General features: G+C 32.8%; 1 protein-coding gene across 1 annotated transcript; it reads left to right on the top strand.

Annotated features, from left to right (window-relative positions):
* The first annotated feature begins 14,309 nt into the window (after window positions 1-14,309).
* LOC114389229 (defensin Ec-AMP-D2-like) lies at window positions 14,310-15,442 on the top strand. The gene is made up of 2 exons (XM_028349858.1): window positions 14,310-14,463; window positions 15,015-15,442. Exons 1-2 carry the CDS (start codon window positions 14,400-14,402, stop codon window positions 15,188-15,190), a joined length of 240 nt encoding a protein of 79 aa, XP_028205659.1. The 5' UTR covers window positions 14,310-14,399; the 3' UTR covers window positions 15,191-15,442.
* The last annotated feature ends 3,339 nt before the right edge of the window (window positions 15,443-18,781 follow it).

Below are 18,781 nucleotides of genomic sequence, written 5' to 3'. Positions count from 1 at the left end.
GATTATTCACGTTATGGTTATGTCTACTTACTGCATGAGAAATCTCAGGCAGTGAATGCTTTGGAAATTTACTTGAATGAAGTAGAAAGACAATTAGACAGAAAGGTGAAAATTATTAGATCTGATAGAGGTGGTGAGTATTACGGAAGATATGATGAAACTAGGCACCACCCAGGTCCATTTGCTAAGCTCCTTCAGAAATGAGGCATTTGTGCGCAATACACAATGCCTGGTACGCCACAACAAAATGGTGTATCAGAAAGGCGTAACAGAACTTTAATGGATATGGTTAGGAGTATGTTAATCAATTCAACCTTGCCCGTATCTTTGTGGATGTATGCTTTGAAAACTGCCATGTATTTGTTAAATAGGGTTCCTAGTAAGGCAGTTCCAAAGACACCTTTTGAACTGTGGACAAATAGGACACCTAGTATGAGGCACCTGCATGTTTAGGGTTGTCAGGCAGAAATAAGAATTTACAATCCACAAGAAAGAAAATTGGATGCAAGAACAATAAGTGGAAATTTCATTGGTTATCCAGAAAAGTCAAAGGGGTATATGTTTTATTGTCCTAATCATAGTATGAGAATTGTCGAAACTGGAAATGCAAGGTTCATTGAAAACGATGAAATCAGTGGGAGTACAGTTCCACGAGAAGGGGAAATTAAAGAAGTTAGAGTGCAAGTCCCTTTAGCTTTTGCCTCTAGTAGTAAGGTGATTACTACTTCAGTTATTGCTACAAACAGTAATGAAGAAGTACAACACTATGATGAGCCCATGATACATAATGAACCCATTGTGGAAGAACCACAGGAAGTAGCATTAAGGAAGTCTCAAAGAGAAAGAAGACCAGCTATTTCGAATGACTATGTGGTATACTTACATGAAGCAGAAACAAACTTAAGCATTAATGATAATGATTCAGTTTCATTTTCACAAGCTGTAAGTTTTGATAGTTTTGAGAAGTGGTTAAATGACATGAAAGAAGAGATAGATTCCATGGAACATAATGGTGTTTGGGACCTTGTACAATTACCAAAGGGTTGTAAGAGAGTTGGTTGTAAGTGGGTCTTCAAGACTAAACGTGACTCTCATGGCAACCTTGAACGTTACAAGGCTAGACTTGTTGCTAAGGGATTTACTCAGAAAGATGGCATTGATTATAAAGAGACGTTTTCACCAGTCTCACGAAAGGATTCTTTCAGGATTATCATGGCATTAGTAGCCCATTATGACTTGGAGCTACATCAGATGGATCTGAAAACTGCCTTTTTGAATGGAGATTTAGAGGATGATGTTTATATGGACCAACCAATGGGATTCTAAGTTGAAGGGAAGGAACACATGGTGTGCAAATTAAAGAAATCAATATACGGTCTTAAGCAAGCTTCCTGCCAATGGTATTTGAAATTTAATGATACCATTGTTTCCTTTGGATTTAAGGAAAACACTGTGGATCGGTGTGTATATCTGAAGGTCAGTGGGAGTAAGGTTATGTTTCTAATCCTGTATGTTGATGCATATTGCTTGCAACTAATGATCTTGGTCTTCTTCATGAGACTAAGAAGTTTCTTTCTAGTAACTTTGAAATGAAGGATATGGGTGAGGCAAGCTATGTGATAGGGATAGAAATATTCCGAAATAGATCAAAAGGATTGTTAGGCTTGTCTCAGAAAGCATATATCAATAAAGTACTAGAGAGATTTAGGATGGAAAAGTGCTCAGCATCTCCCGTTCCAATTCAGAAAGGAGACAAATTTAGTCTCGCACAATGTCCTAAAAATGATATGGAATGGAAGCAAATGGAAGCAATTCTGTATGCATTAGTTGTTGGGATTATTATGTATGCTCAGACCTACACTCGACCAGATATAAGCTTTGCAACCGGAATGTTGGGAAGATATCAAAGTAATCCAGGAATGGAACATTGGAAAGCTGCAAAGAAAGTTCTGAGATACTTACAGGGAACAAAAGACCACATGCTTACATATAAGAGGTATGATCACCTACAGGTGATTGGATATTGACTCAGACTTTGCTGGATGTGTGGATAAGAAAATCCACTCTTGGCTTTGTATTTCTCTTAGCCGGAGGAGCAATATCGTGGAAGAGTGTAACACCCTGATATATATATATATATATATATATATATATATATATATATATATATATATATATATATATATATATATATATATATATCTATTAATTATTAGTAATTATGTTTGATGTTTGATTATTTGTTGCGTTATTTTCATCCGTAATTATTTTTACGGAAGTTAATTTAGTTAATAGAGGGGTGGATAGATAAGGATCTAGCTTCTCAAAGAAGCCTCTTGAGAAAGCTTCTCAAAGAAGCCACGAGGAAGCCTCTTAATGAAGCTTCTAGAGAAAGCTACATGACGCTGCCTCGGTAAAAACGCTGCCTAGCCTTCATTAACCGTTGGATCTTCTCGAAATTTGGTCTGCAACTTCACAAAACACTTCTCCATGATCTGACCGTTGGGATCTTTGAGAAGATGTCTGCCGTGTGCTAGAAGCCTCTTAATAAAGCTTCTAGAGGAAGCCTCTTAATGAAGCTTCTAGAGAAAACTACATGAAGCTGCCTCGGTAGAAACGCTTCCCAGCCTTCGTTAACCGTTGGATCTTCTCGAAATTTGGTTTGCAACTTCACAAGACACTTTACCATGATTTAACCGTTGGGATCTTTGGGAAAATATCTGGAGTGTGCTAGAAGCTTCCGTTCCCGAGAGCATCTCTTATTTAAGCATTTCAGCCTTTGCTTTCTTGTAGCTTAGGAAAAATGTCATTTCTTCTTCTTTCTTTCTTTCAAATCCATTTCTAAAGTTCCAAGTACTTTCTCCATCACCCACATCCACCATTAGCCACCACAAACCATCATTGTTCTCCATTGAAAACCCACACCGAGAGGAACCCTTCAACCGAAGCAGAATTTCCAACTTGGCTTGCGGTTTCGGTAGAGAACGAAAACCCTAATCTGATCTTTCGTTTTCTTTCGAGAGACTTGTGTGGAATCGACAAGCAAGGACAAAAAGGAATCTTCAAGTGACGCGACGAGGAATCCGTGGGGTAGCTCACTATAGGTAAAGGGAGTTTATTATAAAATTTACCATTTTAACATCATAGTTAGGGTCAGGGAACCTAGCTATGAGGATATCTGTCTGTCCCTGTTGCATGCTGATTTTTCTTCAAAGAAAATTACGTTTTAACTAATGGGATGCGATATATATATGTATTGTGATGAATGATATTGTTTTGGCTGTTTGAAGACTGTGCGTGTGGAAATGATATTGTTGTGTTTGTTTGAATTGTTGTTGATGTTGCTATTGAGGATTTTAATTGATATGTGATGATAATGATGATTATGATGATATTGATTTGAGATGACATTGTTAATAAAGACCATGTCAACATGAATTGTTATTATTGATGAATATGTGAATATGAAATGAGGTTGTTGTTGTTGTTGATAACGTCATTGAGATGAGATGATATTTATGTTGTGAATGACATGGAAATACGATTTGTTGATTGATGTTGGAAATGCATTGGCATGTGCATGTTGTGTATGTTCGTGGGGGGCACTGTGCAATGACCTTTTAGGGTCTTTGGCACTAGCTTTTGGCCACGTTCATACGTTGGATGTTGTGTATGATCGTGGGGGGCACTGTGCACTGACCTTCCAGGGTCTTTGGCACTAGCTTTTGGCCACGATCATACGTCGTATGAAGTGTATGTCATGGGGGGGTAGAGTGCACTGACCTTGTCGGATGGCCCAGACGTGGGTAACTAGCGTGGTTAGAGAATCTAAGCATTCCTGAGGGGATGCTTAGGTGCTTTAATTGGTCCATGGTCTTTGGCATTTACCTTTGGCCGTGATCATAGCTCATACGACACAGGAAATAGAGTAACTGTGGCCAAGTGTACTTTGTACTAGGGGGCTGTCACCTGGTAGGGAACACCTTTGGGCTCCCAGGCTGATCACCTATGGGAGGGGGGCTGTTACGTGCACAACCGGGTGGTCTCGACAAACTCAGCACAGTTCCCTAAGTGAGAGTGTCGTGTAGACACGCTTAGGCTATTTCCTTAGATTTGGTTGTTGTTGGTACATACCACATTGCATCTGAGTGTTGAGTTAGGTGCATGCATCATTCTGTGCAGTCTTGATTGGGTCCATGGATGGATGATGAGTAATTGTTGGATGTGAATGATGAATATTTGTTGGATATCAGTGTTGAATAATGATTGTTGTGTATGCTTATCATGTTTGCCTATGTTCCTTGCTAATTGTGGTTATTTGGAATTGGTATTGGTTCTTTTATAATAAACTCACCCTTGCAATTTTGTATCGTGTGGTTGATACCTGTGATGATCACGAACCTTGTTCGTGGGAGCAGAATGACAGTGGCAGGGTGTAGGGAGTAAGATTCTGGTGAGGAGCCGTCGAGCCGACGTGATGATGTTGGCGTTATTTTGGGAGAGAGTTGTGTTTTGTAATCAACTCCTCCGTAGTTGGCTTTTAAGTTTTATTTTGTTGAGTTAAAGATGTAAAACTAGAATTTTAATTTTATATATATATATGAACATATTTAATTTTCATTATGTGTATGACATGTACTGAATTATTGTTTCTATGTAATTATGCATATTCACTTAAGTAATGACGTGTTGTTGGATGAATTTATGTTGTGACAAAATCACTTCTATTTTCATAATCAAAAATTAAGGGAGTTCTTTTTATAAAAATTGAAATTATCGAATATTAGAGTGTGGATACCGTAGCGACGAGGCGAGTCGTTACAAAGAGTGCAAAACAATCAGTTGTTGTTGCATCCACCATGGAAGCTGAATTTGTAGCATGTTTTGAGGCTACAATTCAGACTAATTGGTTGTGGAACTTTATTTCCGGGCTTGAAATTGTCGACAGTATTGCTAGGCTGCTGAAAATGTATTGTGATAACTCCGCAGCAGTATTCTTTTCTAAGAACGACAAGTACTCTACGGGTGCTAAGCATATGGAATTGAAGTACTTTGCCGTGAAAGAAGAAGTTCAGAAACAAAGAGTGTCAATAGAACATATTAGCACAAAGCTTATGATAGCTGACCCTTTGACAAAGGGATTACTGCCCAAGACATTTATAGAACATGTTGAAAGTATGGGCATTATTGTTATTGATGATCATTAAGTGTAATTTACCTTATGTAATTTTGCTGACACTCTGAGCTCAATTATGATATGTTTCTGATTACCTGTTCTCTATGTTTGCATGCATGTTTGTGTTAGAGTAATGTTAACAGGCTTTGTCTTGAATGAAGACATTATGTTGGACCAATTATGTACTCCTAACTAATGGTCATATTAAGGAGAAGACTAATTTGTAGTACATGGAAGGGACTATGTCGATTAGATGATGTACAACCGCCATGACTCGAATTGGTTCCTATTCTTAATCATGAAATTATGATGTACCCAATGTATAGAACAATTTAGTCAATTTTTAATGCGCATTATGTTAGTTAATCTATTTATTTATTTAGTCCATAATGTTTATTAATGTCACATGAGCCAAGTGGGAGAATGTTAGAATTAATGTCTCATGTGAGAAGCATGTGACTTTAGTAGGAACTAATAAATAAATAATTAATGATTAAGGGCTAAATTGTAATTGGGCTTAATAGGAGAAGTTTCTAGGTTAACTGCTACTTGATGGGAGTAGTGGTTATAAAAGGGGCTTAATACCCACTAACATGAAATAAGGTCCCTTTCCTGACCAGAAAGTGTTCTTTTCTCACCCATAGCCATCACGAACGGAGAGAGACAGAAAAGAAAGGCCTAAGGAAGTGAAATCTTATTTCTCTCCTTTTCAAGGAAATCAAAGTGCACTAGAGAGAAGTTCCTATGGAGAAAGGTACACATCATTATCTATTATTCTTTATTGATTGTTTGTGAGAATCATAAATTTCAAGATCCTGTTGGTTTTCTATAATTGATAGTCTAGGAAACCCTCAAGAATTTTTACATGACAACATTCGAACTTGTTAAATTTGTTATTCAATGCATTGCAGATAATACTATTCATGGCTTTGAAGGTTGCTTACAGCCAACTCTACCGCACCAGGAGTGTTTGGTGTATGCCACCAGCCTTTGCGGTATACCATACTTTATATAGTTATTGAATAAAATACAAAAATGAATTAACCTTTTATAATTATTGTAATTCATTCCAAAAACTGCCATTTGAATATCATTACAGGTGGACGTCATTAATGGAAGTCCAGTGGAAACTCTAATTCAACATTATGGAAAGGATTGGATGCCTCCATTTTCCAACTTGAACCTGGTAAGTAATGTTTGTAACGAATATGATGATTAACCTATACAAAATTTAAATAACTGGCTACAAATAGTTACAGGGTCGACATTTATTTAATTTCAATTTTTTATTTGATTTAATTTTTTAGATTTACATTACGATTGTTCAAAATTCAGCTCATTGGTATCTCATGGTCATAGACATTAATGACAGAAAAATTTATCATCTAGATTGTGACCTCACAAGTGAAACCGCATATGAACGCAAAGATAGCATTAAAATCATGGTTTGTTTATATATTTTTAAATTTTTTTGTGTCAGATCCATCACATATTGTTATATAATCATTGAGTAACAATAATTATATAAACAGGCCAATGTCATGCTCAGTGTTCTAGAAATTGTGTTTCCAACACAAGAATTTGTTATTGGCTTTGATGGAATGGATTGTTGGGATATTGTGGAAGCCAGAGGAATCCCAAATTGTGGATCCAGGTGACTTTTAAATACATAACACAATGACTACAAATTAGTGTTATTCTTGACAAATAATGAAACACAAAAAATGTTTATTCCTTAATTGTAGTGAGAAATCCTCATTATGGGTCCTTGAATGGATGCAAATGGAGGAGTCATTTGTCAGTCTCTTGTATGGAGTGGTAAGAATTGCAAATGTTATTCGAATTTGTTAATTTTAATTTTATTTCATATGCGCCATGTCCATATTTCGTTTCATGTAGTCCATAATGTAAATGTCGGACTTTATGACATATAAATGCAGCTAGAAGAAAAGGCCGTCAGAATGAAGGTGGCAATGATCGTGCTGTTAGGGACACACAACCAGTGCAAGGGAGAGTTGATTAGAAATGCAGAGCGCAATTGGCATGACTGTATCCATGCCAAACACTGAGGATCCGTTCACTTTTGTTTTTTTTTTCATTATTTGTTCACCATGGGTATGTTTTTTTGACAATGATCGTCACAAATGATGACTGCACCTGCGATCGTAACCATCGCGTCGTACGAACAATTGCTTCTATTTTAGACTTCTGCTGCATAAATTAATTGCTTACACAGTCACAATACATATAATTTTTGTAATACTTTTGCGTCACGAGCGGTATATTTTGTTTACAATTTTTTCGTGCTGAACACCATGGCCAATGATTTTATATATGTTACTTTAATATTGCATGTGAAAGGCTTTTTTTGGATGGTTCACTGCTATTTTCCCGTAAAACTCATACAGTACATCTTTTCAATTCGTTTACAATTATATGCCTTACTCCATATTAAATGTATAAAAATATATTTTATTTTTTACCAACCTCTACTTATTTCACACACAACCGGAATAATACTTACAACTATTAAAAACATGTACATGCAAAAACAATTCATATTGTAATTTATTAATTTTTTACTGACATACAAAAAAAATGCATGGTCATTATTATTCTTAGTAATATTACTTACGTATACTTTTGTCTTTACTTTTTTTTTCCTACTACTCATCATATATTAACAAAAATAAAACACTTGGCTTGCCTACACCACCAGACGACGTGAATTGTCAGTTCTTTCGCATTCCCCGATTCATCATACTATACATCTTTTCACGAAATTCGTTGTGACTCCCGCACTTCTCCTGACCACTCATCTTCTTTTACATCCACGCCCCATTCGTTACCCATTAAGTTACGGAAAAAAAACACTGAACTGCCACCCAACAACAGAAAACACTCGTCGTCCCACTCAACCGAGACCGAGACAACCATGAGTTCAGACTCACCGTCCCAATCAACCGACACAACCACCACTTTAGACTCATCATTTGCATCTGTTAAAAGCAAGGCAAGTGTAAAACGAATAACTGAGTTACCTTGTGGCTTTTGTCGGTACATGCTTACCTTTTCTTCATCTTATACTATTTTGTTCTGTCTATGAACCACGAAAACTATGAGTGTCAACTATTTATTTCGATTTCTTATCCTTTCACTACCACACACCACAATAAAACTATTGTTTTTGCGGTGTTTTTTGTGTTCGTTGATATTAAAATCGCAATATTCCACTCATGCATGCTGATTAAATGTAAGGCACTCCTGTTAGGATCCCTATCATCAAATTCACATAGCATTCTGTTTTTTTTTTTTTATAATTTTTGGCTGACCTAGATTGAACGACTCATATAGGTTATATGTAAATTAACTAAACTTTATTTGAATATACACCAAATATGACTTTCATTTACCTGCAATTTTCTGTTCTTATTCTTCAGTCTGAATTCCACTCTAATGTCATTATCGCAGTACCGTGTGTCCATCAAAATCTAAATTTCTTAACTGAACACGTATTTGCTTTTACTCATTGCAGGCTCATTAATTTTATTCTCTTATTTTAATTGTCCACATATTTCTGTGACATACTTCGTTTTAATTATTGCACTGTATGTCACTACAGATTCAATATCCAGTTAACCCACAACCCTTAATCTTGCAGTTCACAGCACCATTCCACAATGATGCGGTTATCTTATTTACCCATTTTTCTTGGCTTCTTTTTTTCTTTCATTTTCATTGCTATATTCTGATTTTGTTTTTCTGACGATGGTTTTTGCAGGACACCATAGATGTGCCTTATTTTTACCACCAACAATGGCAAGTATACCCTCGCTTTGTCCGCTTGAGATATCTTGAAACAACATTTTATATCAGAGTTAGACAGCATCACAACAAAGTCTACTTTGCCGATGGACTAAACCACTTAAGAAAAGATTTGGCAATTTATGAATCTGTGACCATTACATTCCTGGCAATGGAAAACAAATACACTTTTGACATTTTTTTCACCCCCGATCTACAGCACCAGAGCTGCGGGAGGCCACTCTTGTTCTCAAGAGAGTATGTTTGGACAATTCAAATTACACAGTCAATGCTTGGTGCACCGGGACTGCTGGTAACCATAAGAACCTCTTCCAAGTTCCTTATACAAATTGCTGCTTATATATGACATTATTTTTTCTGCCATGCAGAGACTTCCAAATTGTGTCATGCCACATGTAAATGCTTGCGGTCAACACATGACCATCCTTAGAAGAGTTGGACCTCCATTACAGTGGAATGTTGAGGTCCTTCATGGAATGAACAGATATGTTATACAATCATGGTATCAATTCCTCAGGGATACTGATTTGTCACACGGTGATGAGGTCTCCTTCTATTGCAGGATCTACGACAAAATATGGGAAATTGTGATCCGCCGCAAAATAAATTGGGATCATTAAATTCTTTTTATGTAATTTTAACTTGTCTATCTTTTTTAATTTGCTAAACAATTTCCATATTTGACGTTGAACACTACATATATTATCAATATTTGTTATTTGCAACTTCGGTTTCTTTTGACGTATTGGGCCCATTGGCTTTCTTTGCATTCGTTGGGCCGTAGTCAACACTTTGCTATTTGCACATTGGGTTTCTTTTCATTTGTTGGGCCCGTTGCCTTTCTTTGCATTTTTGGGCCCTACGCACCAGTTCGAATTTTGTTATATCAGCCATCTTATTAAACTTTTTTGAACTTCCCATTATTACCAACTTTAGCAACTCTACAACACATGAATTTTTTTATGCTACCTCACTATCTAAATACCATATAATCTTTTTATAATAATTATATACAAAAATGTCACAATTATCATGATTTCTTATTCATTCTTGGTATAAGTAAACAATTTTACTATGTATAAAAATTCTAATTTAACAAAATATGTTTTTATTAAAAACTTAATTTGATTCATTACTATGTACAAATATTAGTTACTTGGTTTGTATTATGCCAAATGGACAACTTCAGTTGTACATGCCTCAAGTGGTGTTCATAAAATGCTTAAGCTACAATTACACAATTCAACAATTCCACAATTACAGTGCACATTACAAAAAACCAAAAACCATTTGCCTAATTACATTCCCCCCTCCTACATTATCAAATTACACTCCTCTGCTACATAATAAACACAATAAGAAGCAAATACAGACCCAACAAACAACCAATACAATCCATAAACATTTTTCCTTCATCTTCATGTCACTAATCCTGCTTTGCAAACCCTTTTCCCTCAACTTCAATTCATCAACCTCCTTCATCAAGCCTACAATGATCTTCTTTTGACGATTGTTGCCAATTGGATCAAGCCACTGAAAAAAATTACACCATTTCCTGCCTGTATCTTACATGCCCAACATAACCAATAACAATCAACAATTAACACATAAATCAATCCCTACCGAATTCATTTTTTTTCACATGCACCAAATTAATATTCCTTACCTTGTATAGACCACAACCATAAAAACGCCTCCCTGGATTTTCCTCAGTCCACGATGTCACTAGTGGAGCCTCTATGTTACACGGACAAAACACGCGACTTCGGGCCTCAGAGGTGTACGATGACGAACTCCTTTCCATGGCACCACTACGCAGAGACACCGACAACTACACTAAATTGATAGATAACTCTTTATCCCATGAAAATATTCACATCTAACAACTTTATACAATTTTTCCTTCTAAATTGTCCACAACAAACGACATGCATCTTCAAAACTACAACACATAATATAACAACAAAAATCAAAACGGTACAACATTCAGGCAACCCAAACTGCAAAAGAAACATGAATCAAAACACCACAATAACAACCAAACAACAAAACAGACTACTCAACCAAACTAAAACCATTGCTATAATCACATACACAAAACACAAAAACAAACGAAAGATAGTTTTTCTAATATTTGCATATATTTGTCTAATATTTGCATATCAATTTTTTGGCATCACAAACACAAAAATAAAATACCAAACAACTGCTATTTTTCTTTCTTCATCACCTTCAAAGGGTGAACTTTCTTATTTCCACAACAAACGAACGATTATTTTTCTTATTAGGACTGCTATTCAGTGACAATTGTACTTCACCACTTCAGCCTTCCTAAAATATATTTCGCAAACCATACAACATCCATGTGAAAAACTACAACACTTAACAACACACTACCCATTACAACATTCGCCCAACACAATTTGCAAAACGGACATCATTCGCAAAACCATAATAACAACTAGTTCAATATAAAGGACAACTCAACCGAACTAAAACCCTAAAAACGAATACCGACTAAGGTCAGCAACGATACCATCGCCAACCTAGTCCAAACAAACACATGCAAAAGGAAAGGGAGGTTGCGGATCTGCACCCAAAGTTCCACCAACCTGGGCTTTCTTTTGTCCTCTGTTTTAGTCATCCTCAATGGACACAACGCTCTGCTTTGATCATTTTACCGCGACGAAGACAACGCTCTGGTTGAATCACGACTTCTGCTATGGTATCGCAATAATCTCTAAATTGCCGGCTGTGGTTTTTCAGAAGGGGGCTGTGGTTTTTCAAAAGATTGTTTCGTTTGCTTTTGAAAAAAGCTTTTGGGGAAAGCAGAAAAAGTAGTCGAGGGATGCTTTGGAACTTCAATCACGCATGGGGGGACAGCAGACACACAAGTCTAGGCATCCATTTACTACCGGTAGCAAGGAAAAAATAAGGACCATTAGATTTGTTTTTCACTAATCGGACGGTTCGCATTGCTTAATTTTTTAAATGTCAAACTTTCTTAGGGTGCGAAAGTAGTTTCACTTTCGCACCCTAGACATCGTTATGGTTAAAATAATAAGAGCGACTGACACATAATAATATAATATATTTATTAATTATTTATTTATTATTCGTTTGAAAATTAATCTTATGTTAACATTTAAATTTTAAAATAATTAATTTATTATAATGATGACTAAAAGCACCATGACAGAAAAGCGCATTGGAAAGGCAAGTCTTGGGAATAGAAAAGTGCATTGGAAAGGTAAAGAAAAACGCATTGGAAAGGCAAGTCTTGGGAACAGACAAACGCATTAGAAAAGTAAACGTTTTAGGAACAAAATACAAATAATTAATTGTTACATATTTACATTTACAATGGAAATAAATGAATAAACGCATTGTAACAAAAGACAAAAAGTATTAAATGCACAATAAAATTAAAATTAACAAAAAATCATTAATATTAATTAATTAATAAAAATAATAAATGGAGGCTGACACCGACGTTTTTGGGCAGGAATGAAGGCTCTTGACATTGCCAAACGTAAGCACGGATGCGTCCACGTCAGCATCGTGAGCAAAGAAAATGAAACTTTCTCCTACAAAGAAAACGAAGAATGGTGAAGAATGTTCAAGAACACCAAAAAGGTCAACATGGTGCAGGAACAACAAAAAATTAAATCTTTTTCATTGCGAGAACTAACAAAACAAAATAAAGACAGAACAAAAGAAACACCAAATGCAAAGGAAGAACAATACTCAACCGCAGATATATAAGGCTGAGAAAAAAAATCAATATTTTGTAGCGTCATAACCCAAAAATCAAAGCTTTTTGGAGGAAAAAATCGTAGCTTTAGAAGTAACAATGAACATGCAGTGCAAAACAAAAAACAAAAAAAACACATACAAATGCAAATATATAGAGGTAAAAAAAGAAAACGTAGAAGAAGACGGAGAGGGAAAACGAAACACATCAAAACCACATCAAGAGGGATAGAGGCAAAAAACAAAGCTTTTTGAGATAAAGCAAGAAAATGAACTTGTGTTCATGGAGTTTGGAGATAAAAATAGAAGCTTTTTGAGATAAAAATGAAGTTTTAGAAGAAACAATGAACATGCAGTGAAAAAACAAAAAACCGGAAAAAAAACGCATACAAAATCGAAGCTTTTTGGAAAAATGAAATACATCACAAACCTGCCCTCCAAATGTCGGAGACTATTTGTTTTCTCCGTTGTTGCTGTTGGTCACAAAGATACCCAATGCTACAGATCTGAACCCAAAATGCGAGAAAACCAAGAAAAAACAACATTGGAGAAGGCTCAGGAACACAAAAAAATTTAAGCTTTGACAGAGAAAGCAAGCACACGAACATGTATTTATGGAGTTTGAAGATAAAAATCAAAGCTTTTGTTTTGCAAAGAAAGAACAATACTCAACCACAATCAAATAAGACTGAGGAACACAAAAAACAAAAAAAAAGGGAGGGAAAAGTACTAAAAAAACAAAAAATGCTTCAATCATCAATCATACAAATCATACACAATATATGTAAAAAACATAGAAGATGGGAAGTGAAATGAAAACTTACTAAGGATTATTATGCGTATGCAACTATGGTGGAAAATAAAAATTAGAAAATGGAGAGAATAAATAGAAGAGAGAACAAAGAGATACTAATTAGAGTTAGAGAACTCACGGAAAATGGAAAAAAAGAATGAAAGAATGGTCGCTGCAAAAATGAAAATGCAAATATATCAGGAAACAAGAAATACAATAAATAAATAAAAAGGAAAAAACAATTAAATAATTAAAAAATAAAAAATATGAAGAAATGTGAAATAGAAGTACAGAAACAAAGTATATTGATAAATATAAATATAAAAAAGTGCATCAGTAAGTATATTAATTTCATTTATTAAAAACACGTCGTTTAATAAAACATTGTATAGGTAAAGCTCCGTGGGACCCACCTTAAAGGCCTAACCAGCCCATGTGATATGCCAGAGAATAAGGAAAATGAGCATACGTGTACTGATGAGTCCTCAATTGTTAAAAAAACGTGAAGTAGCAAATTTAGACACAAACTAAAGCTGGTCCATACGTCTTTTGTCAAAAAGATTATCTAAAGCAATAAAGGCACTGCTATTGCCAGCACTTGTCAATAATGCACCGAGTCGAGTAATCACCTTTTTTCTGGATCATTCATTTGTATCTACAGCATCATGATGTAAACTTTGAAAAAAACAAACAAACGATGTCTTAATGCAAAGTAAAAAATATCATTTGTTTACTTGATAATTTTTACCTTGATTACTTTTATTGCTCTATATAAGAGACACTAGCTTCTGTTGCATTTTGCTACCAACTCCGGCTTGTTCAGTCTTTCTTGGAACTTTGTTACTCTCACACATGTCTCGCTCCGTGCCTTTGGTTTCAACCATTTTTGTCTTGCTTCTGCTTCTGGTGGCCACTGGTAGGCCTTTCTTTCTTGACGCTAATTAATATCTACACTTTTGGGTTTCTTTTATTGTGATCTTAGTTAGTTAACAAGCTATTAGCTACTGTTCTTACACCTTAATTTCTTCACGTACTTGTGTGTAATATTTTATTTTTCTTGATCAATATTTCTTGTATGTAATATTTTAGTGTACGAGGTTTCCTAATTGTACCATCAAGTGTTTAATATATATATATATCCTGACGCTACCATGTTAAGGTTCAGTTAAATTGACTTCTCTCTTACATATAATTTTTAATTTCCAAGTTACAAAATCGTGTAGTGAAGACTTTTTTATGATAAAAAAATGTTGAATATTACAAATTTAAATGAGAAATCTTTTAAAAAAAAGTTAAGATGGGTAAAGTTTATTTTAATTTATATTAAAAATTTGTGCGATACCTAGCTTCTTCATTATTTTACTTTTATCTCTTTCTGATGATTTGTTAAAGAAAATCAAATTTGTGGTACATCAACTTGGTAGTGTCAAATTGTTAATAACTTGTGTTGGTTTATGACTTGAGCAGAGATGATGGGGCCAACAATGGTGGCAGAAGCAAGAACTTGTGAGTCTCAGAGCCACCGTTTCAAGGGGCCATGTTTGAGTGACACCAACTGTGGCTCTGTTTGCCGAACCGAACGTTTCACTGGAGGACACTGCCGTGGCTTCCGTCGCAGATGCTTCTGCACCAAACATTGTTAATTTTAAAAAATTAATTAAGAGTGCTTTGATAGAAGATGATAGATCTATCATCTTTCTACTCGTGTTGTTAATTAACCACTTTGTGTTTGAGAATAAGGGTTACCCATTCTACTATGGGTTTCTTTGTTTGCCTCTTATTTTATCTAGTTAGAGATCCTTTTATGAAACGAGTGATCAGTGTGAAGGAATTATGTTATCTGTGTTGTTAATTTAATATTATTCTAGTAAATTTTATTCCGTCGTGACTTTTTATATTCTGTTTTTGTTTGTTCGGCAGATAAAAGGATTTTATTATGCTACATCCTAATTAAGAATTTTATTTTTATTCAAATGTTAATACAATTTAATAACTTAAAAAATAAGTGTTACATTTTGTATTTTTATACTTTGTATAAGATATTTTAATTAATATTAATTTTTTTATTAGTTAAAAATTTTGATTGACTATTTAATAAATATATTTTTTAATAGTTTGTTAATAATTTTTTATATTTTTTAAAATGTTATTTTAAGTAATATTTTTTAAAAATATTACTTTTTAACTTTTTATTTTTAATATATTTATTTACTATTTTAATTATTTTTTAAATAAGTCATAATTTTATTATTTTGTATTTTTATCTATCTTAATAATTAATTTTATTGAATATTTATAATTTAATAAATTATTTTTTTAACGTTTCCAACTTTTATTTTATTAGTTTTTCTGAACATCAACAAATAACATTTTAACAAACCGTTCTTAAATGACAACTTCACTTAGATGCTCCAACAATAATTGACTTATTTAATATATAGTGAAAGAGAGATAAAAGAAAAGAAATATAAATGTAATAAATAAGACGGAGAAAAACAGCTCATTTCTAAGAAGAGAAAAAAAAAAAGATATTGTACTGTTGTAGAACTTAAAACAGAAACAAAAAAAGAGAAATAACCAGCTCATTCTGAGAGAAATTGATAAAAGCTCATTCTAAAAGAAACTATGTTAATTATGTGTTTAAAATAACAAGGTATTAAAAGGTCATGTCACTTCACTATTATTGTCACACGAGAAGCGGAGATGGAATTAATAGCTCCGGCCTTGAGATTCGAGGCAACGACACTTACCGACACTCCGCATATACATGATTTCTTATATTTTTACTTGGATTTTTAGATAAATCTATATAATTTATCTTTTGTAATTCTTTATTCATTAACAGTTGATAATGTATTTTAAATTTTAACTAATTGGAGAAATTTATTGAAATTTTGTAATAATATACTTTATAAATAGAATAATTAAATAGGTCTTTATAAATAATTTTTTAAATAAGATTTATAAATCATTTAAAATTTCAAATTCTTTATAATGTTAGAGAAGATAATGATTATAAATGCAGAATAAAATAACAAAAAAGAATAAAGTCAATAAACACTCTTCTATCTATTTTTTTATTCATACAAATAAAAAAATACTAAAGATTTTTTATAAGGGATGATTTGCCATATTTGAAATCAATCCACCGAATCCTTTGTTCTGATTACTTCGAGATTATATCATCCTTTCACATCAATGTCTGCCAACTTGTCTGCCAATGAGACGGATGAATTTGATTTCTTTAGGAGGTGTTTTGTTTGAATATTTTTTGTTTTCATTTTCATTTGAAAATAAAAAATAATGATGAAAATGTGTTTGATTAAATTTTTGAAAACATTTTCAATAAAAATGAAAACAGAAAACAACCAGAAAATTAAAATAATAAAATCTCGTTTTTAGTGTTTTGGGTAAAATGAAAATTCAATAGTAAAAAATTTAATTTTAAGTAAATCTAAAAATACAAAAAGACAAGAAGTCAATATATTATAAATTTTCAGTGTTAAAACTAAATATATTTTCAGAATTTTAATCTTTTGAAAATTAAAACAGTATTCAGAAAATGAAAATACAAACAAAAAACACAATGAATCACTAATTTATTATGGATGTAGTGCGTTTTTGTATTTTCAAAGTATTTTTACACAACTGTACCTTTCATATCTTTATGGTTTAATTAAATTTTTTTATATTTATAATATAAACTATTTTTAGATTATTATTTAATATTTATTTTTTTAGTTAAATATCTGAAAAAAATTTCAGTTTTATTTTACTATCTATCATTAATTGTCTTCCATTAGAGATAATGTGATAGACGAAATGTCACATCATCACGCTTTATCATAGATACCTCTTTGTTATGTTATCATCTTCAATGACGTGACAATGATGTGTCGGTGACAATGTAAGATGATGTAACACTTTATCTATCATGTCATCACTTAATAGAAGACTAACAACAAATAATAAATTGAAACATAATTTTTTTTTCATATAGTTATTTGGTAAAAAATAAATTTTTGGGTAATAATATAAAAATGACCTATTTTTCAGCTTTGAAAAATATATTTAAGCCAATTTAAAAAAAAATAGTTAGCAAATGATAAGAAGTAGTTTTATTAAAATAAATAATTTAATTTCAGATAAAATGATAAATAATAAATTTCATTATTTTATTGAAAATAAAAATAAAAATGATAATTGTATATTTAAGTCATGTTTAAAAGCAAATCTATAAGTCAATAAGAAAAAATCGTTTCTCAAACACTTTTATTTGATCAAATATTTGTAAATTTATCAACAAACTAAAAATTAATTAAAATAACTTGATGAATATATGTGTAATTTACTTTTATATAGACTTAAGAAATTTTATCTTATTTATTTTTTAAGATAATTTCTTATTTAAAATAAGAAATACATTAAATTAATAAGATATTTTTTATTGATAGGAATAAAAAAAATCCTACTTGAAATTTACAATAACCCGCTTATCAATTTATCATGTTTAATCAACTGAACTAGATTAATAAAATAGTATTGAAGGTGAAATTAAAAAGTTAAGATATACATATTTAATATTCTGACAAAACTAAAAAAGAGAATCTAACAAGATCTAATGGTGGGATATATATTTTGTGTCAGAGAATAGTGAAGGAAGAGTGAGAGAAGACATAACATGTTACATGTGTACATTGATCATAAATCGTAAAACACTAATTATATATGGTTTAAATAAGTTTTTCATGTCATATATTAAATAAGTTTTTCATATCTGAAAAATAGGTCGTTTTCATATTACTACTTAACATTCACTTTTTTTCAACTAAGTACCTAAAAAAAATTGTTTCAATTTACTACCTGATGTTAGTCCCCTTTCGTTAAATAATGACGTGACAAAGTGTAACGTCTCACGCCTTATCACTAACACCTCATTATCACATCACCACCTTCAATGATGTGGCATTGATATACCAGTGATTAGGCATGATGACATGACATTTCGTTTGTCATGCCATTACTTAATGGGAAGTGACTAACGATTCATAGTAAATTGAAACATAATTTTTTTAGGTAGTTATTTGAAAAAAAAACAAATTTTTAGGTAGTAATCTAAGAGCGATCTATTTTTCAGATATGAAAAACATATTTAAGCTAATCTAAAAAAAATAGTTAATTAATGATAAGGAGGAGTCTTATTAAAATAAATAATTTAATTTCAGATAAAATGA

The sequence above is a fragment of the Glycine soja genome, chromosome 16 (assembly GCF_004193775.1).
Source record: "Glycine soja cultivar W05 chromosome 16, ASM419377v2, whole genome shotgun sequence".
NCBI lineage: Eukaryota > Viridiplantae > Streptophyta > Magnoliopsida > Fabales > Fabaceae > Glycine > Glycine soja.
The sequence above is the reverse complement of the archived record's forward strand: the minus strand, read 5'-3'. Positions and strand labels throughout refer to the sequence as shown.